General features: G+C 36.8%; 1 protein-coding gene across 1 annotated transcript in view; it reads left to right on the top strand.

Annotated features, from left to right (window-relative positions):
- KPNA4 (karyopherin subunit alpha 4) overlaps positions 1 to 23625 on the top strand; it is a gene marked incomplete at both ends in the record, with an annotated part of 52658 nt that overhangs the window by 3668 nt on the left and 25365 nt on the right. The window contains 4 exons of the mRNA XM_084231545.1: positions 21357 to 21401; positions 22883 to 22972; positions 23070 to 23099; positions 23197 to 23249. Coding sequence (XP_084087671.1) covers positions 21357 to 21401; positions 22883 to 22972; positions 23070 to 23099; positions 23197 to 23249 — 218 coding nt within the window. The remainder of the gene's footprint in view (positions 1 to 21356; positions 21402 to 22882; positions 22973 to 23069; positions 23100 to 23196; positions 23250 to 23625) is intronic.

The following is a 23625-nucleotide window of genomic DNA, read 5'->3' as shown; positions in this document are numbered from 1 at the left end:
CTTCAAATAAAAAAAATAATTCTTCAGAATAAAACAAATTAAGCTCATCTAGGTTGTTTTTACAAAAGTGGGGGAATTCTCTTAACAGACTTTCTAATAAACTTGGATAGTTTTTGTAGACATTCTGAGAATATCCAGGTTAAATAGGGCTAAGTTTTGTTAGAAAAGTATCTTAAAAAACAAAAGTTTATGGAAAAAACATACACTAAATATTAAAATACTACATAAATGGAAACTAGTGATCATCCACACAACATAAAATATGAAGTCAACTTTAACAGAAAAATAGTTGCTCGGTAAGCAAGTGTTTAACAAATTGATCAGCTGTTTTGTTGTTGTTTAGAAATAACCTTGGTGATTTGTTAAACTGAAAAGCATTGTTAAGCTATTAAGTCTTGTTAACTTTTAGACACTGACCTCTCTCATCATGAATCTTGGAACATATTTACTGTACTTAAAATAACTACTGTCTAATTTTTCAATTAATAGTCCAAGCATGTGACAATATGAAATATCTGATAGAAATGTGGTTGGGTATTAAAGAATTGTTTTTGTGCTTCCTGCCAGCTTTTCTGGCTTATAGGACAACCAATTAAAGAATTGCTTCATTGATAATTTTCTTAGAGATATTAAAATGTCTGTGTTTTTGTAACTGTGTGTCAGATGAGGATACATGTTAACTTAGAAAAAGTTGTAGGAATGATTTAGCTTTAAAAGAATGAAAGTACTTCAGAAAATAGTGTAGGCAGTTTTTAAACTTTGATCCCTAATATCTGATATTGTCCATAGATCCTTAAAATATTTTTAAGTGTTTTTTTTTTTTTTTTTGAGCAATAGTCATGTACTTGAGGCCTGTGATAATGAAATGAGAGCTTGTCATCAAATCTACCTTGAATGATGATTTTGGTACTCACTGATTTAGCTTTAGAACAAAGGAGGGAAGTATGCTTGAACTAACTTTGAGCATCTGCCATATATGCTATTAGTTGTAATTTCATTTCTCTCAATCATATAATCAGGAACTATTTTTAAACAAGAAAAATCTTTCAAGTTAAGTCATTTGATAGCATAACATGCAAAGGACTGATTTTAACTCACTTTTGTCAAAGTAGTTTGTACTTTTTATGTTACACCATATTACTTTTCTTTAATTTCTCTCAGCCATAGTACAGATCTTAATGTTGATGAAAAGGTAATATATAAAAGCACCTAGCGTAGTCCATGGTTTATAAGTATACAGTGTTTACTTTTTTATTCCATGGAGATTTTTGGAAATTGTGCATCACTTGTGGACTTTGAGCTCTGGATATAATTCATTTACTGTATTTTCCATTTAATTTTAGTAAAAGACAGGACCAAGGGAGTCGCTCTTTTTAAAAAGAAAAAAAAAGATTTATTTATTTATGCTTACAAGAACTGGGGTACAGGCCAGAGGTGCAGGGGGTGAGAGGGTTCACCAGAGACAATGTGGGGAACAGAACAGGTAGATCTGCGGAAATACACTGCTGAGGGGGGAGCAGTGGGCTACACAGGAGATGTCCACTGCGCCATGTGGGTAGCTCCCTGGCCAGCTGGGGAGCACACTCATGCTGCAGAGGCTGCAGATAGCTTCACAGTGCTGTGCTTTAACCCCTTGTGCCACCAGGGAGGCCCCGGAAATCTCCTTTTTTTTATACATCAGTGTGAAAACGGTCTTCATGCTGGTACCTACTAAATAAGGATAATACAGGGCCTCCCTGGTGGCTCAGGGGGTTAAGGCTCAGCACTGTGAAGCTGTCCGAGCCACTGTAGCATGAGTTCGATCCCCAGCTAGGGAACTAACCCCACAAGGCCCTGCAGACCTCTCCTGACTGGCCTGCTGCTCCCCTCAGCAGTGTATTTCAGTCAGTCTGCCTGTGCTGATCCCCACTCTGTCTCTGGTGAATCCTCTCACCTCTCCCCACACCTCTGGTCTACACCCCAGCTCTTGTGTGAATAAATAAATAAAAACAATCTTTAAAAAAAAGTAAGGATGGTACAAATGTGCTTGTTAAGGCTGCCCCCCCCCCCAGAAATTTTCAAAGCTTTGAGGCTCAAGACCCATTTTATTGTTAAGGACCTTCAAAGAGTTTTGTTTATGGATCTCTATTATAAATATTTTTCATTTTATAAGTTAAAACTAAGATTTTTAACAAATACTAGCTTACATAAAAATAATTGTTACTTGATATAAAGAAATTTCTAATGAAAACTAAGAATGAGCATGTTTCACATTTTTTCAGGTATATTTAATGTTTGATTCATGAGAGGAGCTGGATTCTCATATCTATTTCTGAATTCACATCGTCATGGATAGACAGTTGAAAGGGGGATGTTTTAATAGCCTTTTCGGATAATTATGAAAATTGTTCTTTGATTCCATACCATAACTCCAGAAATGATAGGGTGGAATCTGAAGCCACTTCAGTGAACATTTCTTACTGTTGTTAAATTAAAATCCATTGGTCTATCTCGCATTTGGAATGTGTCTTTTACCTTTACCTAATTTTGTAACATCATGTATTGATCATTTAGAAACTGTTAACTTCACTGAGTTATGCAGGTCTTCCAAGTGCTGACACATTTTATTATACTCAGGAAAAAAATCACAATTATCATTTTGTCTCTACATAGTTCATTAAAAAAAAATCTTAAATACTGGGAATCTTTCATGCTCACCTGTGGTCAGTACAAGTTTTCCAAAGTTCTTATTTTCATTGAAAACTCAAATTTTATCATTAACAACAAATACTGTAAGTTATTTTCCATGAAGCCATAAGCTCACTTTGCTCTTTTCTTTTCTTTTTTTTTTTTTTTTTTGTGAAAACATCTGCCAGACACTGGCAATAACCATAATTTGTCTGTCAGTCATCCTTTCAAATAAAAATGATGTTCCATGAAAAAAGGGACTTCTTCAGTTCTCAACTCAATCACACAAATACTTTTTCCTTGAGACAGGAAAAAGTATGAAAGTACTTCAGAATGGCTACTAATATAGCTTGGAGACATTGCTTTTAAAGCACCAGCCTTTATTTATTTATTTATCGAGGTACATTGGTTTACATCGTTTGTGTTTAGAAGTAAAGGCTCTCACCCTTCATGTGTTGTTACTATACCACACCTATCACCAAAGCACCCACAGTCCATCTAAAGCAATTGCAGTTTTACTACATTGTGTTATAGTGTAAATGTTAACATAATTTTAAAAGTATGAAAAAAATATTATGAAGATAATATTTCAGTGTGGACCCTCTGAACAATTCTCTGTCTTCATAGGGGCCCATTGACAACTCATTATCTTTGTTTTTGGTTGTCGGTTACTTCTGTTACAGGTTACTGTCACTTTTTATTAATAAAGGTTCTTAAAAGACTTTAGGATAGCACCATTAAAGAACATGGACTATGGGCCTCCCCGGTGGCGCAGCGCTTGAGCGCTGGGTTGCGAAGCTGCCCGCGGCCTCTGCAGTGCCGGTTCGATCCCCGGCTGCTCCCCGGCCACCGGAGGAGGGTCCCACATGGCGCGCAGACCTCTCCTGCCGCCCGCTGCTCCCCTCAGCAGTGTACTTCAGTCCTCTGCCTGCTCTGCTCCCTGCTCTGGCTCTGGTGAATTCTCTCACCCTCCCACGCTTCTTACTGTACCCAGTGCATGTATAAACAAAACAAACAAAACAAATAAATAAATAAAACATGCCTCTATTAAAAAAAAAAAAAAAAAAAGAACATGGACTATGGAGTCACTGACACCTGGATTTGAGCCTTGGTTTTTATCAAATACTTAAATACTTGACAGTACCAAGCATATGAAGAGTAAATGGAGGCCTTTTTATTTCTGCCAGTTTGCTTCATCAAACATTACATTTAAATAACCCTATGTTCCCTCTCAGAGTGGCATTTTGTTTGCAGTTCCCTTTGTATCGCTGTGCGCCATAGTCCAGCGCACATCACATGAATTGGGAAAAGCATTCTTTTCCCTTTATTACCATCTGAGTATAAAAGCCTACTTTATCCTGCATACATCAACCAAATTGTCACAAGGCTACAAATTTCTCCCTACATTTCTATAGTTCCATCTTGTAACTAACTTAGTAAATACTTTGTGTAGACTGTAAAAGTTTCTTCACAGGAATGTAGATTTAACCATAAAATAGCTCTAATTCACACTATTACCTGTAATGAAAAAAAATTTAAGGTCCATAGGCATTTGCTGGTAATGCATAAGTTAGTTTACTTAAAATGATAAACTTTTTTTTTTTTAATAGAGGCACGTTTTTATTTATTTATTTTATTTGTTTGTTTTGTTTATACAAGCACTGGGTACAGTCAGAAGCATGGGAGGGTGAGAGAACTCACCAGAGCCAGAGTGGGGAGCAGAGCAGGCAGGACTGAAATACACTGCTGAGGGGAGCAGCGAGCGGCAGGAGAGGTCTGCGCGCCATGTGGGATCCTCCTCCGGTGGCCGGGGAGCAGCCGGGGATCGAACCGGCGCTGCAGAGGCCGTGGGCAGCTTCGCAACCCAGCGCTCAACCGCTGCGCCACCGGGGAGGCCCTAAAATGCTAAACTTTTAAAAATAAAGCTTTAAGGTCTTTTCTATTGCTGTTTACAGTTTGAACAAAGTTTGGTTAACTCTCACTTTTATCCTAAATTTTATAGTAAAATTAGTGTAGATTATACTTTCAGTGTTGCATTTTGGCAAATCTGAAATTTCATAGATTTTTATGAATAAAAGTCAGAGTCCTTAGATAATGTGGTGTTTCATAATCTGATGATAGACCCTTTTTTAATATTAGAAAGCAAATGATGTTTCCAGTTTTTTTTTTTTTTTTTTTTAAGATTTATATATGCATACAAGAACTGGGATACAGGCCAGAGGTGTGTGGGGGGTGAGAGGATTCACCAGAGACAGAGTGGGGAGCAGAACAGGCAGATTGACTGAAGTACACTGCTGAGGGGAGCAGCGGGTGAGTCAGGAGAGGTCTGCTGCACTATGTGGGTTGCCCTCTGGCCGGTTGGGGATCGAACTCTTGCTGCAGGCTGCAGATAGCTTCATAGGTTGCATCTTAACCCCTTGTGCCTCCAGGCAGGCCCTGTTTCCAGTTCTTTAATGAAAACTTTAATTGCCCATTATCTACTCTTAATACTTGTCTTAGTTTTAGTAGCACATCTTTGTGGTTCCTTAATGTAGGTAATACATAGATTTATTTAGTTATACTAGTTATAGTCTGAAAACCCTACAAGTACTCTCTACTTGGTTGTATTAAATGATCCTGTCTGTTTTATTATGCATAATATTCACCCTGGTCCTCATTAGCAACACTTGCAGCTGTTAGTGGTTTTTTTCTAAACCACTAAACTGTAAGTGACTATAGTCAAATAATTGTTAATATTTTGGTAACTCATTTTTAAATGATTTTCAAATAATTAAAATCTTGATTCTTTTTTTTTTTTAAGATTGATTTATTTGTACTAGCACTGGGTACAGTCAGAAGCGCGAGAGGGTGAGAGAATTCACCAGAGACAGAGCGGGGAGCAGGGCAGGCAGAAGGAACGAAATACACTGCTGAGGGGAGCAGCGGGTGGCAGGAGAGTTCTGCGCGCCATGTGGGACCCTCCTCCGGTGGCCGGGGAGCAGCTGGGAATCGAACCAGCACTGCAGAGGCTGCGGGCAGCTTTGCAACCCAGTGCTCTACTGCTGCACCACCAGGGAGGCCCGAAATCTTGATTCTTAGTAAATATGGCACCCTGTATTTTCTGACTCTCTGTAGAATAGTGCTTTAAAGTTACCCTAAGTTCTTTTCCCATAACGTTAGTACTGAAAGGTCTAATAATTTTAGGCTGAAAGAGCTGATTTTTATATTATGTTGAACAGAGTCTCAACTAAAATTGGTTTAAGTATAGTTGGGGAATCTGGCTCTCATATAAACCATTGAGTCCAGGGTAGCAGCTGGTATAAATTATGAGCGTTCTAGTAAAAATCTAGGGAGGTCTCTGATGGATCAAGATTAGATTGCATGCTTATACCTGAATTAATCATTGTAGTCAGAGGAATATGGTTTTATGATTGGCTTGCCACAGGGTCATGTGCCACATGTCCCACCACTTGTTGCAGTTGGGAAGGAGTTTCAGTACCTCCACTTAAACCACAGGTTTGCCCCAAGAATGAGGGGTGGTCTCTTAGCATAAGAAGAAATGAAGAAAAAAGCCTATTGAAGACAAGTTAGAAAGCACTACATTCAGTACAGATGTGGACTGGTTCCTTAATTTCCATTTGAATGTTAACGTGGAAAAGTATGTTGCATTTTAAGTATATTTGTAGAATTGAGTTCATTGTTGGTTGGTTATTTTCTCAAATTATTAAGTGTTCATATTTTTTCTCATAGTCTTGAATAACTTCCCAGTTCTCGTTTGCCAGACTTACAATAGTAATAGTAGTGTCTTTAAATGATGAAAACGCTTAACTCAGACTAATAAGCAAATACATATATGGTGGATGTCATTAGTCACTAGGGAAATTCAGATGGAAAACAATGAGATACCACCTCATACCTACTGTGATGACTCTAAAGAAAATGACAACTGTTAGTGAGAAGGTGGATAAAGTAGGGCTCTCATATGTGACTGATGGGAATGTAAAATGGTACAGCCACTTTGGAGCTCAGTTCTTCAAAAAGTTAAACAATTACATGTAACCCAGCAATTACACTCCTTAGGTATTAATCCAAAAGAATTGGGAATAAATGTCTGCAAAGAAACTTGCACATAACCATTCACAGCAGCACTAGCCATAATAGGCAAAACATGGAAACAACCCGTATGTCCTTCAGCTGATAAACAAAATGCAGTATATACGTACAATGGAAAATTGTTTTTCACAGAAAGGAATTAATTACTACTACATGCTGTATGGCATGCATGAACCTTGAAAACATTATGCCTCCTGAAAGCCAGTTAAAAATAGATTACATATTCTATAGTTCCATCTAGATGAAATGCCTGGATAGGTAAATCCATTGAGATAGATTCAGTAGTTGCCAGGACCAGAGGCAGGGGAAGGGGATGACTCCTAGTAAGTATGGGACTCTTCGTGGTCAAGAAAAGTAAAGGAAACGATCTGGAATTAGATGGTGGTGATTGATGTACACTTTATGAATGTGCTAAAAATCTCCAAATTGTAAACTTTATTTTTTTTAAAGATTTATTTTTTATTTATTTATACAAGAACCAGGGTACAGTCAGAAACATGGGAGGGTGAGAGAATTCACCAGAGCCAGAGCGGGAAACAGAACAGGCAGGCGACAAAATATACTGCTGAGGTGGGCACAGCAGGAGAGGTCTACGCGCCATGTGGGACCCTTGCCAGTGGCCAGGGATCGAACCGATGCTGCAGAGGCTGCGGGCAGCTTCACAGCCCAGCGCTCAACCGCTGTGCCACCAGGGAAGGCCGCAAATTGTAAACTTTAAATGGGTGGATTGTCTGGTATGTTAATAATCTCAGTAGAGCTATTAGGTTAAAAAGACAGAAAAAAAACCCAAGCTTAACTCAGAGTAAATGGAGACTGACAACTTTGCACTACATATGGGTCGCAGGTGAATTCTTATTTTTTTTAAAGATTTATTTATTTATGCATACAAGAGCTGGGGTATAGGCCAGAGATGCGGGGGGGTTAGAGAATTCACCAGAGACAGAGTGGGGAGCAAAACAGGCAGACTGACTGAAATACACTGCTAAAGGGAGCAGTGGGTAAGACAGGAGATGTCTGCTGCACAATGTGGGTTTCTCCCTGACTGGCGGGTGCCGTAGAGGCTGTGGATTGCTTCATGATGCATTGTTTAACCCCTTGTGCCACCAGCGAGGCCCACAGGTGAATTCTTGACAGCTCTTGTTCATTGTCTGCTGTCCTGTATTGAATTCCTTTGTTCAGCAAATATTTATTCATCTTCTGTGTTCAAGGTTCTGTTGTAAACAAAAAAGGAAAGAGCAATGATGACTAACACAGACTAAGTTACTGTTCTCATGGAGTTTATATTCCATCGTATAAGGATCTCTCAGAACCCTGCTCTAAATATATCCTGTGCAAATACTCAATAACTGTGAACTAGTGTTGTAGTTGGTTCCTTAATTTTCTTTCCTAAACTCAAATTTACAATAAATTATATACTTCAAGTTTGAAGGGAAAGGTATCCTAAAATGTTTTGTGTCTAGTAACTCGTACCTTGACATTTAGGGAAAAACTTGATTTTTAGAATTACAAGACCTAGAATTACAGTCCCTTAGCTATACACATTTAGAAAAGCTTAATAATAAAATTTTTAGTCTCAGTATCTGTAAATTATTACTAAGTACTTGTTTGAATTAAGTCTTTAAGAATGTAAGAATAGGGGCCTCCTTGGTGGCGCAAGGGGTTAAGTGTTAGCGCTGTGAAGTTATCCGCAGCCACTGCAGCATGAGTTTGATCCCACGCCAGGGAGCAACCCACAAGGTACAGCAGACCTCTCCTGACTTGCCCGCTGCTCCCCTCAGTAGTGTATTTCAGTCAGTCTCCCTGTGCTGTTCCCCACTCTGTCTCTGGTGAATCCTCTCACCACTACCACCACCCCCCGCTCTTCTGGCTTGTACCCCAGTTCTTGTATGCATAAATAAATCAGTCTTTAAAAAAAAAAGAATGTAAGAAATAACCCTAATTCAGATTAGGTCAGATAATGTGGTGGTATTAGGAAAGTTAAGGAACCAATTCTTAGATTTTCCAAGGTACTTAAGAAGGACTGTCTTGGTGGTAGGAATTTAGGAGGAATCTTCCCTTTATTGCTCTGCCAGCTGCTGACTCAGTCACTAAGCTTTATTTTTTAGATACTGATTGTCTTAGTCTTTGTGTAATTTTATGTTAAAGAGCTAATAAGCCCTGCCAAAGCTGAAGCAGATTGTTATAACTGAATCGTGCCTTCCCCCACACCCCCCCCCCATCAAGTGAGCTGTGATGTGAGGAAGGGAAAGGGGTGTCACATGATAACAACATCCTTTACTGCTTTTGCAGCAGCATCCCTGGAAGCAAGTTTCTCATAGAAAAGGTTGTAAAGTACATTATTTAGTTAATGTCACGCCTTCCTTTTTTCTGTTAACTTTTTACTACTCACTGTTGAAATGTGGGGCAGATCATTATGACCTCATCTCATCTCTGCAGTGGTTGCCTTTATTTCTACTATTGTTTTTCTCCAGTTCATATAATAACCAGCATAGTTCTTTTAAAAAATAAATTAGGGCCTCACTGGTGGCACAAGGGGCTGAGCACTGCACTATGAAGCAGTCCGCGGCCTCTGCAGCATGAGTTCGATCCCTGGCCAGGGAGAAACCCTCATGGCAGGGCAGACCTCTCCTGCCTTACCGGCTGCTCCGCTCAGCAGTATATTTCAGTCACTCTGCCTGTTCTGTTCCCCACTCTGTCTCTGTTGAATCCTCTCACCCCCCACACCTGTGGTCTGTACCCCAGTTCTTGTACCCATAAATAAATAAAAATCTTTAAAAAAATAAAAAATAAAAATAAAAAATAAATTAGATCATATCTCTCTTCTACTTCAGTAACTTCTCAATTCATGTAGCTTCCAAACTTCTTACTAAGACCTTCAAGACTTAACCATATCTGGTTCCTGTCTTTATCTTGTACCTCTCTCACTTTTTAAAATCTTTCTTAGTATCCTGTCATTCATCTTCTTTTAATTCCTCTAATTCTGACACATTAATTGTTCACTCTTCTTCAGGCCTTTCACACATGTTGCTCTACTGTCAGAATATCTTCCCCAACCCATTCATCACCTTTCCTTCACCTGCCTGGTTATTTCTCATACTTCAAATTTCTAATATTTCTATCTCTGAGCAGGCTAACTGAAAGTTAAAACCCCCTTCTTTATTTTCCTTAAAAGCATTGATTATAATTTGTTAGTGTATTTAATCAGTGTTAACTTCTCCCATCAGACTATAAGCTCCCTTACAGTGTGGACCCCATCTAGTTTGTGCACCACTGTATTCTAATTCTCATCACCAAGTCTGGCTCAGATACATGACACTTAAGTAATTTGAGGGAATTAAATATAACTTAAAAGAAAAATTAAAATTTTTTTTTCTCTGAAATGGTACTGTCCTTGTCTTTGTAACTATTTTTTAGAAAAATGAAACAACCTTCCATAATCGTAACTACTATTAATTTTGGAGGTACTTTTTAATAATTTTTTTATTTAGGTAATACTGGTTTTACAGCATTGTACCTGATTCAGAAATACAGACTTCTACCTCCCCAGTTACATGAAACTACACCACACTTACCACCAAGGTACTCATAGACGACCACCACCATAATCCATTGATGCTCCCTTCCTCTTTTTATCTTCTCTGGTAGCCTCAGATTTTTAGTCAGATTTTTCTAGGGTTTTTTGATTTGTTTTTTGCAATATTTGCCTTTCTCTGCCTGACTTATTTCACTTAGCATCATCCCCTTCAGTTTCATCCATGTTTTTGCAAACAGCAAGAGTTCCCTTTTAAAAAAAAAAAATATATATATATATATTTATTTATTTATTTATACAAGCACTGGGTACAGTCAGAAGCGCAGGAGGGTGAGAGAGTTCGCCAGAGCAGGGAACAGAACAGGCAGACTGACGAAATACACTACTGAGGGGAGCAATATGCGGGGCAAGAGAGGTCTGCGCAAGAGAGGTCTGCGCGCCATGTGGGACCCTCGCCGGCAGCCGAGGATCAAACCAGCGCTGCAGAGGCTGCGTGCAGCTTCGCAGCCCAGCGCTCAACCGCTGTGCTACGGGGGAGGCCCAAGAGTTCATCCTTGTTTGTTTGATTTTTTTCATTTGAGTAGTAAATATTGTGTAAATATGCCATATCTTGTAACCCATTCATCAGTACTTGGGGCAGATAGGTTGTTCACAAAACTTAACTATTATAAATATGGCTGCAGTGAACACAGAGGTGCATATAGCCTTTCAAAGTAGTATCTTTGCATTCTTTGGGTAGATACCTACGAGTGGAATTGCTGAATCATATTGTAGGTCTATTTTTAATAAGGATTTTTCCTTTTCCGTGCACATATTTTTGAACTTATTTTGGGTTCTCATAGTAAAATACAGCAGAGTTTCTTACTCCTGGTGCTATTGATATTTTAGGCCAGATAATTCTTTGTAGTGGGGAACCGTGTGTTTCGCAGGATCCCTTACCCTCCTCTGCCCATTAGATCTCAGTAGCACACTCCTACCTAATTGTAACTATCAAAATTATTTCCACAAATTTCCAAATGTTCCCCATGACAGAACCATCCCAGATGAGAACCACTGGAAAGCAAATCAGTAAACTTTGCAGAACATAATTGCTATATCTACTTTTTCAACTCAGAAACCTTTAATGGATTCCTGTTTTTTAATTCAGGGTCAAACTGCCTTAATAAGTTGTCTTTCAGTTTTTCAGTCTAGTTTAGCAGATATTTGAGTATTTTCTGCATAAATGTGCTAGTGAAAGGGCAAACACTAAAATGTGTGACAGGATATTATCTTTTTAGTTTATAATTTTACCTTCCACTTAACTTCATCTCAGATTCATCTCCTTCAGACTTGGGAGCCTACCTGTCCCTTAACATTCAGTTCTACTTTTCTGTTTTTGCTATTAGTGAATCTCTACTGTAAACGCCTTTCAGTCTTTCCTTTACCTTGCCATTTTTTAATTTGTATTTCTAGGTTAAATGTAAGCTTCCAAGCCTCAGTTAAGTTTTCCTTTGTCATACCGATTCATGTCTGTCATTTCTTTATTGAACTATTACTTTTATTATTCACATTTTGGTGTTCCTTCATATAAGATAAATTTCATGCTTGTCGTGTGTTTTGTAGAGCAGAAAGTATTGCTAAAGGATATGTATGACTTAATACACCCACAAATCAGACAGCCTAGATGAAAGAGATGAATTCCTAGAAACATATAACTTACTAAGATAGTATCATCAAGAAATCAAAAATCTGTTGGATCTGTAATTGGTAAGGAGATTGAATCAATACTTAAATACATCAGGGCCTCCCCTGATGGCGCAGCGGTTGAGCGCTGGGCTGCGAGGCTGCCCGCAGCCTCTGCAGCACCGGTTTGTTCCCCGGCCACCGGCGAGGGTCCCACCAAAAAAAAACAAACAAAAAAAAACTGCCTTACAAAGAAAAATCCAGAATCAGATGGTTTCACTTAAAGAATCAACACCAATCCCCCTCATAATTTTTCAAAACAACAACAAGCTGAAGTCAAAGGAACACTTCCCAACTCTGTGAAGCCAACATCACCTGGTATTAAAGACATTGTATAAAAACTACAGCTCAATATCTCTACAGAAATTCTCAACAAACTGTAGCAAACTGAATTCAGGAGCATATAAATAAAAAGGGTTGTATACCATGAACAAGACAAAAAGCACATGATTCTCTTGATGTAGAAAAAGCTTTTGACAGAATTCAGCACCCTTATGTGATTAAAAAAAAAAAAAAGGAAACTACCTCAATGCAATAGGCATCATATTTTAAAAGTTCCAGCAGACATCATACTCAGAAGTGAACAACTGAAAGTTTTTCCTGTAAGATCAGAACAAGGACACACATGCTTGCTTTCATCAGGTCTGTTCAGTGTAACACCGCAAGTCTTAGACACATCAGGCAAGAAAAAGAAATGAAAAGCATTCAAATTAGAAGTAAAATTATCTGTTTACAGGTAGCTTGTAGAAAATCTTAAAGAAAACCTTTTATGTAGAAAACCTTGAAGATTCCAACCAAAAAAAGAAAATTCAAGACAATAAATGGTTCTACAAAGTTGCAGATTATAAAATTAGCAAATGATAACATGAAACAACCTGAGAAGGAAATTGAAAAACATAAAAAACAGCCATTTACAATACTTAGGAATAAGCCTAACCAACATTGTAAAGGGCTTTTACACTGAAAACTGCAAAACATTGCTGGAAGAAATTTTAAAAGACCCAAATAAATTATAAGACATTTATGTTCATGGGTCAGAAGAATAGTTAAATGTTAATATTACCCGCAGAGATTGATAATGAGTTTTCTATCAAAACCCTAGTGGTTTGATTTGTAGAAATAGAAAAATCCATCCTAAACTTCATATGGAATCTAAATAGACCCCCAAATAGCCAAAGTAATCTTGAAAAAGAAGGTCTCATACTGATTTCAAAGCTTGTCGCAAAGCTACTGTAGTCAAAATAGTGTGCTGTGAGGGTAAAGTAAGACAGACCAAAGGAAGTAGAATAGAGAATTCAAAAATAAACTCTTGCATATATGGTCAAGTGACTTGACAAGGATACCAAGACCATCCAGTAGGGAGAGTCAATCTTTCAACAAACAACACTGAGAAATTTGATATCCACCAGCAAGAGAATGAAGCTGGATCTTTTTCTTACATAATACACAGAAATTAACTCAAATGCATAAAGGACTTAAATGTAATAAGACCTAAAGCAGTAAAACTCTCAGGAGAAAACAAGACAAAAGACATTTGTGAGACATTGGATTTGACAGTGATTTTTTGGAAATGACACCCAAAACATAGGTAAGGAAAAAAAATAGGTGAATTGGATTACATCAAACTTTTCAAACTTCTTTGCATCACAATCAAAAAAGATAAACTCAGCAACATGGATGGAGCTGAAGGGAACATGCTCAGCAAAATAAACCAGAAAGAAGAAGAAAAATACCGGATGGTCTCACTCATAGCAGAAATTTAGAAAACCTAAATAAGGGACCAGGAAAAAGACTATAATAAAGTAAAAATCAAAATCATCAGGCAACTATAAACCAGAGAGACACACTAGGGGGGTATGAGGGGAGCAGGATCAAAACAAGGAGGGGGTGGGAATTGTATGGGGACTATAACCAAGATGAAAATGCATCCATCCATTGCGCAAAAATGATGTGAAAAATATATAAAATAAAATTAAATAAAAAACTTTGCATCAAAGGACATAATCAGTGTAGTGAAATGGCACCAATGAAATGGGAGAAAATATTTGTAAATCTAAAAAGTAGTTAATATCCAGAATATATAAAGAACTTGTGCAACTCGACAGTAATTAACAACAACAAAAGTGTCATACTTTGAAATAGGCAAAGAATTTAAATACACATTTCTCTGAAGAACATATACAAAAGGCTAACAAGCAGATGAAAAGTTGCCCAGCATCACTAGCAAGGATATTTATATCGAAACCATCACAAGATACCACTTCACACCCATTAGGATGAATACTTAAAAAAATACACATAGAGGGCCTTCCTGGTGGCGCAGCGGTTGAGCGCTGGGTTACAAAGCTGCCCGCAGCCTCTGCAGCGCTGGTTCAATCCCCGGCTGCTCCCCGGCCACTGGAGGAGGGTCCCACATGGCGCGCAGACCTCTCCTGCCGCCCGCTGCTCCCCTCAGCAGTGTACTTCGGTCCTTCTGCCTGCTCTGCTCCCCGCTCTGGCTCTGGTGAATTCTCTCACCCTCCCGCGCTTCTGACTGTACCCAGTGCTTGTATAAATAAACAAACAAATCTTTAAAAAAAAAAAATACACGTAGAAAATAAAAAGTTGATGAAGATGTGGAGAAATTGGAACACTGGAGATTGATTATGATCAATCTTCAATATATATCCAGAATCCACATTTTATGATCTCCACTGCTTTCATTCTAGGGAGACTATTGTCTTATGTCCAAACTATTACCTTTTACTTATGTTCCCAACACAGCAGCTGGAATGATTCTGTTATATCAGAGTGCATCTCCTTTGTTCAAAACCTTTGCATTTAAGAATAAATGCTGAAAATCCTTACAGTGGCCATCCATATCCCACTCTCCTTTATTCATTGCATGTCACCTACCCTGGACTAATTGCTTTCCTTTGTCTCTCATTTTTCTCCCTTTTTTTTACTTGTTAATCCCTCTATCTCGAATACTTTCTGCCAGATGTCCACAAACTTGCTCACTTACCATCTTAAGGTCTTTACTTAAAAATATCCCCTTCTCGGCTTTATATTTTTCTCTGTAATATTTGTAACTGTCTAACACACTTTATATTTTAGCTGTACTTATTGTGTCTCCCCACACTAAAGTGTAAGTTCATGAAAAAAGGGATTTTTGTCCTTTTGTTCCCTGTATCCTTAGCACTGAGAACAACTTGTTTTCATCTGCTGGTAGTCAGTAAACATTTGTTGGGTGAATGAATGACTTCTAGGTAGATGTGCATATCAGTTTCATAGGTGAGCATAACTAGAGTTGTGCTTTTTAAATGATGCTTTTAGTAATCAATAATTACCTTTTAATGAAGTTTTTTCTCGCCAATGTTGAATATAAATTCTATGAATATAAGTTCACAAAGAAAAAGCTTTGAGAATATTTTGAAAATAAATACTGAGGGGAAAGGAAAAGCAGTTTATTTGAAAGCTATGTAACAAAAATAAACATAAGATGAAAAAATAGAGTGATATCATATAGAGAACATTGGACTGGGGCCAGGGAATCTATCTTGCTATTCTTAGGTAAGTTACCGGACCTCAGTTCCTTTCTCTATCAAATGAGATTGAAATAATTTCGGTTCTTTCTGGTTACAAAATTGTGATGATATTTGTGTAAATTTTTCCATAAGAAAACTATGAATTTGAATTATGTTCATAAAAAAAATCCCTTAATCACTTGCTGTTCATATTTAATTTAAATCTGATACTGCTTTGTAAATGGAAAAAAATATTTTTTTTTCTTCTGAGAATATACCAGATAAACAGAGAAATCAGATTTCTTCAGCAGCTTGGGTTCTGTTGACTTCTTAGTTTGGCTGAATCTCATTTCATTTCATGTTTTCCCCAGTTTTTCTCCGTGTCTTTCTGTGTGTTGAGTTTTTTGTTCGACCTGTCATTCAGTCAGTTCCTGAAGTTTTATTTCTAATAATGAAGTACTCAAAATACTTGAAAAGTAATGATTTTTTTTTTAAAGATTTATGTATGCATACAAGAGCTGGGGTACAGGCCAGAGGCATGGGAGGGTGAGAGGACTCACCATAGACAGAGTGGAGAGCAGAACAGGCAAACTGACTGAAATACACTGCTGAGGGGAGCAGCAGGCACAACAGGAGAAGTCTGCTGCGCCATGTGGGTTGCTCCCTGGCTGGCCTGGGATCGAACTCTGCTGCAGAGGCTGCAGATTGCTTCTTAGTGCGGTGCTTAACCCCTTGCGCCATCAGGGAGGCCCAGTAATGATTATTCTTGCTAGCATTTGATCAATCCCTTGTACATTAATTCTTTTAAGGGAATGTAGTTCCTTCCCCTTTGCTCATATTATAACAGATTTCTCTATAAGTTGTCTTGATCACTTTCAATATGTGATTCCAAAAGTTACCCTTGCATTGCTTCCTGTTTGTTATGTATAGGAGTTATAGGTACCTCACCAAATCTATGCACATTTCTTTTTTTTTTTTTTAAAGATTTATTTATATAAGAACTGGGGTACAAGCCAAAGATGCGGGGGGGTGAGAGGATTCACCAGAGACAGTGGGGAGCAAAACAGGCAGATTGACTGAAATACACTTTTGAGGGGAGCAGCAGCCTAGACTGGAGAGGTCTGCTGTGCCATGTGGCTACCTTGCTCCCTGGCCTGCCAGAGATGGAACCTTGTGCTGCAGAGATTGCTGACAGCTTCACAATGTTGTGCTTAGCCCCTTGCATCACCAGGGAGTTCCTATGCTCATTTTTTGTTTGTTTGTTTGTTTGTTTTCTTAACCTATTTTTTCCCCCTCCAAACACCACCTCACCACCACCACTACACACATATAGTATTTATTTGGTAATTATCTTCACTAACGAAATTAACTATTACAAGTTAAATAATTCCATCTCTTTTTCTTCATTGCAGCATAAAGTGAGAAAGTTCAAATAACCCTTCAATGTTTACAATTTTGATTCTTAGCATAGAAATTTTTGCTATGGATAGTAATTTGTACAAATAGTTAAATATTTTGTGTCATTGTTTTTTAAAGTTAATAAATTTGATATAATTTTTGAGGGTTAAAAGGTCTTAGAAATCTGTTAAATCCCCTCACTTTTACAGATGAGGAAATTCATGCCCCTAAATGTGTTAACTTGCTACATAAAAGGCTATTGTATGAATCATAAGTAGAGCTGGGACTGTAAAGTTGGTATAACTATATGATAGTAACTCATTGGGAGGAGACATACTTGTATGCATGTGTTTTCTCATCTCATGTGGCTGTTTTACAAGATAGGTGAATATAGAAAGTCTGCAAAATCAACATTTCCCTCTTCTACTTAACTTTATTTTCCAAACAAATATGTATGACTTTTAAATTTAGTATATTTTGCTATTTGCATTTTAAGTATACAGAGTATAACTCTACTGTAACCCCCGATCTTGGGATTAGCAGCTGTTAAAAGTTTGTTACAATTTTTGTGATTTTAAGAAATTATATACTAGTTAAGTTTCAGTGCTTATAATTTAGATGTGGCTCCTTTTAAAGTATGGCCTCAAGATTAGAATTATTCCTTAAAACTGATCAAATAACCTGCCCCAAGGTTAAATGTGGTCTCACACTCTGAATTTAATTTGAAATTTCTTTTTACTTATATTAAATCTGCATTAATCTTTACTGGCTAGAGAGGTAAGAACTTGATTTGATTAAGACTTTTCCTCACTGGTAGTACGAATTAGAACTTTGCTACTACTATTGAAAGATAGTATCTCCTCAAGTAAATTCAGTGTGAATTAGCTTTTAATAATAAGTACTTAAAACTTTCATTGTCATAAATGTGAACTTGGATTTTGTTATTTATGTGCAATTTTAAACATACATACCATTTGGCAAAGGCATGAAATAAGTACCACAGTGGCTGCTACTGGAGAGATTTGCAAGCATAAGTGAAAGGAGGAAGAAATAGAAAAGAAATATGTGAATTATTGAATAATACAGTATAACCCTGTTATGGGGGAGGATATGTATGACTGTTGTGTATGTAGCTTGTTTAAAAATTGCTTTATTGAGAATGTATCTTGCATAAAACTAACCCATTTTAACTGTACAACCCAGTGATTTTTAGTAAATTTTCAGAGCTATCATTCATACCACAATCCACAAAAGATCTCCTGCCTAATTAATTTAAATTTTTTAATTTTCTATTTGTTGTACTATTACCAAAGTATTAACATTCCTAGGGTATGAATGATGGTTTGGGTGCAATAAAATCAAAGTATTATATTCGCTATGCTTTGTATGAATGACTAACTTCAGAAAAAATTTTCTTTAAATATCTTTCTCTAGTGAGATTAATCGAATCCTTACTCATCTAAACCTAACTTTTTACTCAAGAAAATTTTATACGTTCAAATTTCATACAATATATTAGCATTACAATCATAAATTAAGTTTGTAAAGTTTTAAAGAAAAGTTACACATTAGTAAAAGTAAATTGAAATCAGCATAAATTAAGTGATCACTGATTCAAAATTAAATAGTCATTAATTGGAAAGAAAGTACTGAGCCCTACATCCCATTAGAGCAGAGAAAGTATTTAATCTCTAAAACCACATACCGTGATGGATACATAGTAATTATTTGTTAAATAAAATAACTGCATTCCCTTTAGCTAGAAAGAGCATTCTGTGTTCCATAAGATTTTATTTGAATTTTTTGATAATATTTTTTCCCTTTTTGCCTGAATTTAGAAATTTTTAACTGTTGCAAACGATACTTATAAAATTTCTGGGTGATCTGCCTCAACTCTGCCCTCAGCTCAGTCCCCTTTCTTCTTCTCCAGACACCCCTCAGCCCCCAACCCCCTTTTACAGCCTTTGTCCTTTTAGATAGCTCATTGTCCTATAAATAAGCCTTTGGCCAGTTTGGCAGCCTTTTGGAATTCTAATTGACAGCTTACTGCATCAGAGTAAGTCATGTGAATTTACAACTATTACATTTGCAAGTAGTACATAAAAACCCAGCTTTTTAAGATAAGGAAAGACTTAGAAAAGAAGCCTTACATTCCCCTTTCATGGGACCCCAGAGAAATAAAAACCTTGATTTGGAGATGGAGTTGTTACTTGAAAATATCTAAATATCTATAACTACTTTTAAGGCATTTGCTTTTTACAATAAAAACATGGTAAATACTGCCACACTGGGGCATAGGCTGTCTTTGTACTAATTAATTCCGCATTCTCTTGAAGCTGATAACTTCTTCTCAAGAGAAGAAAATTCTTGCTTTCTTGCTCTGTGACAAAAATTTTCAAATCTTTGGGCCTCCCCGGTGGCGCAGCGGTTGAGCGCTGAGTTGCGAAGCTGCCCACAGCCTCTGCAGTGCCAGTTCGATCCCCAGCTGCTCCCCGGCCACCGGAGGAGGGTCCCACATGGTGCGCGGACCTCTCCTGCCGCCCGCTGCTCCCCTCAGCAGTGTACTTAGGTCCTTCTGCCTGTTCTGCTCCCCGCTCTGGCTCGGTGAATTCTCTCACCCTCCCATGCTTCTGACTGTACCCAGTGCTTGTATAAATTAAAATAAATAAATAAATAAATAGATAAATAAGCTGGGATAACCAAAAGAGTGGCATCTTTACAGACAAAAAAAAATATGTTTCTATCAGCATAAAAGGGACTGGCTTATCTTGAGATTTATTATGTAAGCCTCGTAATAACTATAAAGCACAAATCTAGAGTAAATTGACAAAAACATAAAGAAAAAAGTGAGCATAATTAATGGGAAACTGCCAATTTATAAAGGTAGGCAAAAAGAAGAACAAAGAAAAGAGATACAAAACACCTAAGGTGAATGACAAAATGGAAGCAGCAGGTCCTCATATATCAATAATCATTGATATAGGTACAATAAATTTATCTTAGTGGTTTATTGGCTTTGTATGAGATTCTCTGAATAATCCTGGCTGTCTACTAGCTGTGTGACCTTGGCCAATTAATTTAATTTTTTAAGCTTCAGTTTCCCTCTTTGTAAAAAAAAGAAATTCTGTTTCTTATTTTCTAAGACTCAGTATTAAATGATAAAGAATGTTGAAATTCTTCATTGTAATAATTGGTCGATTTTTTTTATCTATTTTGCCACCTAATTAGTATTTCTAAATTGAGTCTTGATTTTAAAATTCATATCTGTACCAAAACTCATCAGATTGCAGAATTTTACTTCAAGATAAGGTAAATTGGTCAAAAATTGAAGTAAAGATTTCTGCACATATGAGATTAGCCAATGCATTTGGGAATGAATAATACTTATTCTTTGTTATTCCTTATATAGAAGATTTATGTTATGAAGGTGGGACACAAAAGGCAAATAAGATTTTTTTTTAAAAAAAGATTTATTTATGTATCCAAGAGCTGGGGTACAGGCCAGAGATGCGGGGGTGAGAGGATTCACCAGAGACAGAGTGGGGAGCAGAACAGGCAGACTGACTGAACTACATTGCTGAGGGGAGCAGTGGGCGAGTCAGGAGAGGTCTGCTGCGCCATGTGGGTTGCTCCCTGGCCAGCCGGGGATCTAACTTATGCTGCAGAGGCCACAGGTTGCTTCATAGTGCATTGCTTAACCCCCTGTGCCACCAGGGAGGCCCGCAAATAAGATTATATATAGTAGAATGTGATGAATGGTATGGCAGAAACTAATATTGAGAAGTAGGATAAAAGGTATCCAGATGGAGAGTTGCTAGATGGTGAGGAAAAGGAATAATCTCACCATGGGGGTGATATTTGAAAGGCTCAAAGAGGATGGAAGTAAGCCCTGCAGATGTGAAGGCAGAGCATTAAAATTTGAGGAAACAGCAGAAGTAGAGATCATTATAGCTCACATACTGCCATGTACACTTTACATATATTAACCTATTTAAATCTTAGTAATCCATGAAAGAGGTATTCATTGTACTCATAGGTGAGGGAACTTAGGCATGAGAAAGCTAGTAAGCAGTATGGCTGAAAACTGAATGAATCTATTGATAATTTCACAAATATTCAATATTTGAGAATATAAATGCAAGACAAAGAAAATCATCTAAATATTATCTTTACTGTGAATAAATTATGACTTACTGTACATCTATGTAATTAGAAGAAAAGTTTAGTGAATATACATCAAAATGTTTTCTTTAGATGATTAATTTCTTTGGGGCTTTATATTCTACGTGGGTTTTGAAGAAAAATTTTTATTGTCATTTTACACATTTACATAACTTTGGCAGTATATCTTTATACCTTCGTATGTATGCATTCTTCACTCATCTGGATGATTATATTTGAGATGATTTTTTAAAATATTTCTGTTTAATTTCTTGTAGACTATGAGAAGACAACGAAATGAAGTTGTGGTTGAATTAAGAAAGGTAAGTCTGATTAATATTAGGTACCTCCCAGCATGACTCTAACATAACAGCATATATAGAAAATATCAAATGTAGGGCCTCCCCAGTGGCGCAGCGGTTGAGCGCTGGGTTGCGAAGCTGCCTGCGGCCTCTGCGCCACCGGTTCTATCCCCGCTGCTCCCCGGGCACCGGAGGAGGGTCCCACATGGCGCGCAGACCTCTCCTGCCGCCCGCTGCTCCCCTCAGCAGTGTACTTCAGTCCTTCTGCCTGCTCTGCTCCCCACTCTGGCTCTGGTGAATTCTCTCACCCTCCCGCGCTTCTGACTGTACCCAGTGCATGTATAAACAAAACAAACAAACAGACAAATAAATAAATAAATAAAACATGCCTCCTCTATTAAAAAAAGAAAATATCAAATGTATATTAAATCAAGTGCTTAGTATTTTTTTGGAAAACCAAAAGATTTTTTATTTTATATATGAAATATATATAATTATATATTATACATAATTTTAGTTGCATATATAATATATAAATATTAACTATATTATATATTGAATATATATTAAAATATCATATATATATATAAAAAACATCATTCTTCCTTTTTGTACAATGTATGCTTTCAGGTGTAGTCCCCATATAATTCTCACAATTCACCCTTGCACCATCACCATAGTCTCTTATGCTCGTCCCTCCCTGTTTTGATCCCCCTCCTTCCCTCTCCCCTGCAGTGTCTCTGACTTATAGTTGCCTGTTAATTTTGGTTTTTAACTTATTATTACTTTGAAAACTGAAAGATTTTGATTATAGTTAAAAAGTTATTGAAGTTGGCAAGATGCAACTTGTCCAATATCCAAAAAATAGACACAAACAAATTAAGAGATTTTTAATGTGATTTTTAATGATTTATGTAAGTGTTGGTCATTAGGTATACAGTTATACTAAATAATTAACTATTTAAAGGTAGTAGTTATGCCCTGAAAAGAATGTGTTACTTATAAATTTCACCAACTTTTCTCATAATAAAGTAGATTATAGTTGGGAATATATATACACTATATAGTATATATATAGTATTATACATGTAGTATATATATTTTTTTATTTGTCTCAGTCATTGTAAGTGAAATTCAGGTAGCCCTTGATTTTTGTGAGACATTGTTGATTTTTGTCTGATTTTGAATTGCCCAACTTTTGCTTTGATTTTGTTTTTAGGTGATAAAGAAGCTCCCAGATGATGTATAAAATGGTTTTGTACTTTTAAATAAATATGTATGTCTGGTACTGGCTTGAACTATACACTGCCTTTTATAATCAGATTTTTATATGTTTCAATTTTTTTGTGTGTAGCAGCTCCAAATTTCTGTATTTAAGTTGTACTTCTAAAAGATACCTTATATTTCAGTTTGTACATAGAGGACTGCCTGACCTTTGTATAGGTATTTAGTTCTTTTTATTTAACTGAAGTTCCTTTTCTGATTTTTTTTTTTTTTTAAAGAATAAAAGAGATGAACATCTCTTAAAGAGAAGGAATGTACCACATGAAGATATCTGTGAAGACTCTGATATAGATGGTGATTATAGGGTGGTAAGTTTTTGTTATTCTGGTAACTTAAAATTATCAGTGAAAGATTTTATATAAATACAGAATTTTAAGTTAACTTTTTCTTTAACTCTTTTCCCAGCAAAATACCTCTCTAGAAGCTATTGTTCAAGTAAGTTGAGTTCCCTCCCCCCCATCTTTATTGTTATTTTTTTGGACTTAGTAACTCATTATTGTGTGTCTACATCTTTTTTTTTTTCTCCCAATAGAATGCTTCAAGTGATAACCAAGGAATTCAATTAAGTGCAGTTCAAGCTGCTAGGTAAGTTAAATTTAGAGGATATATTTAAATGTAATAACTTAGACAAGGGTTCTGTTTTGTGTTTACCATTATATGGTAGTCCTGTCACGCCTACCTGAATTTGATGAAAAAGAACAGTCATAGATTAACTGAATTTATTTAAAAAATTATCCTCTGACTTAGATATTAAATTGGCAGCAATTTCCTAAACTTGCAAATATGCTGAAACATTATTGTGCATTATACATACAGAGGCTAGGGAAAAGCTGATGTAACACGTTGCTGCCATAGGCTAATAGGAAACATTATTTATAAAGCTTTACATTTTATAGATAAGTATGTTTATTAAAAAGTCAGATTCCTTAGGTCTTGCCTAGGTAACTAATTTTTTCCACAG

The sequence above is a fragment of the Talpa europaea genome (assembly GCF_964194135.1).
Source record: "Talpa europaea genome assembly, chromosome: 4".
Classification (NCBI taxonomy): Eukaryota; Metazoa; Chordata; class Mammalia; order Eulipotyphla; family Talpidae; genus Talpa; species Talpa europaea.
This window is presented reverse-complemented; position numbering and strand designations above follow the sequence as displayed.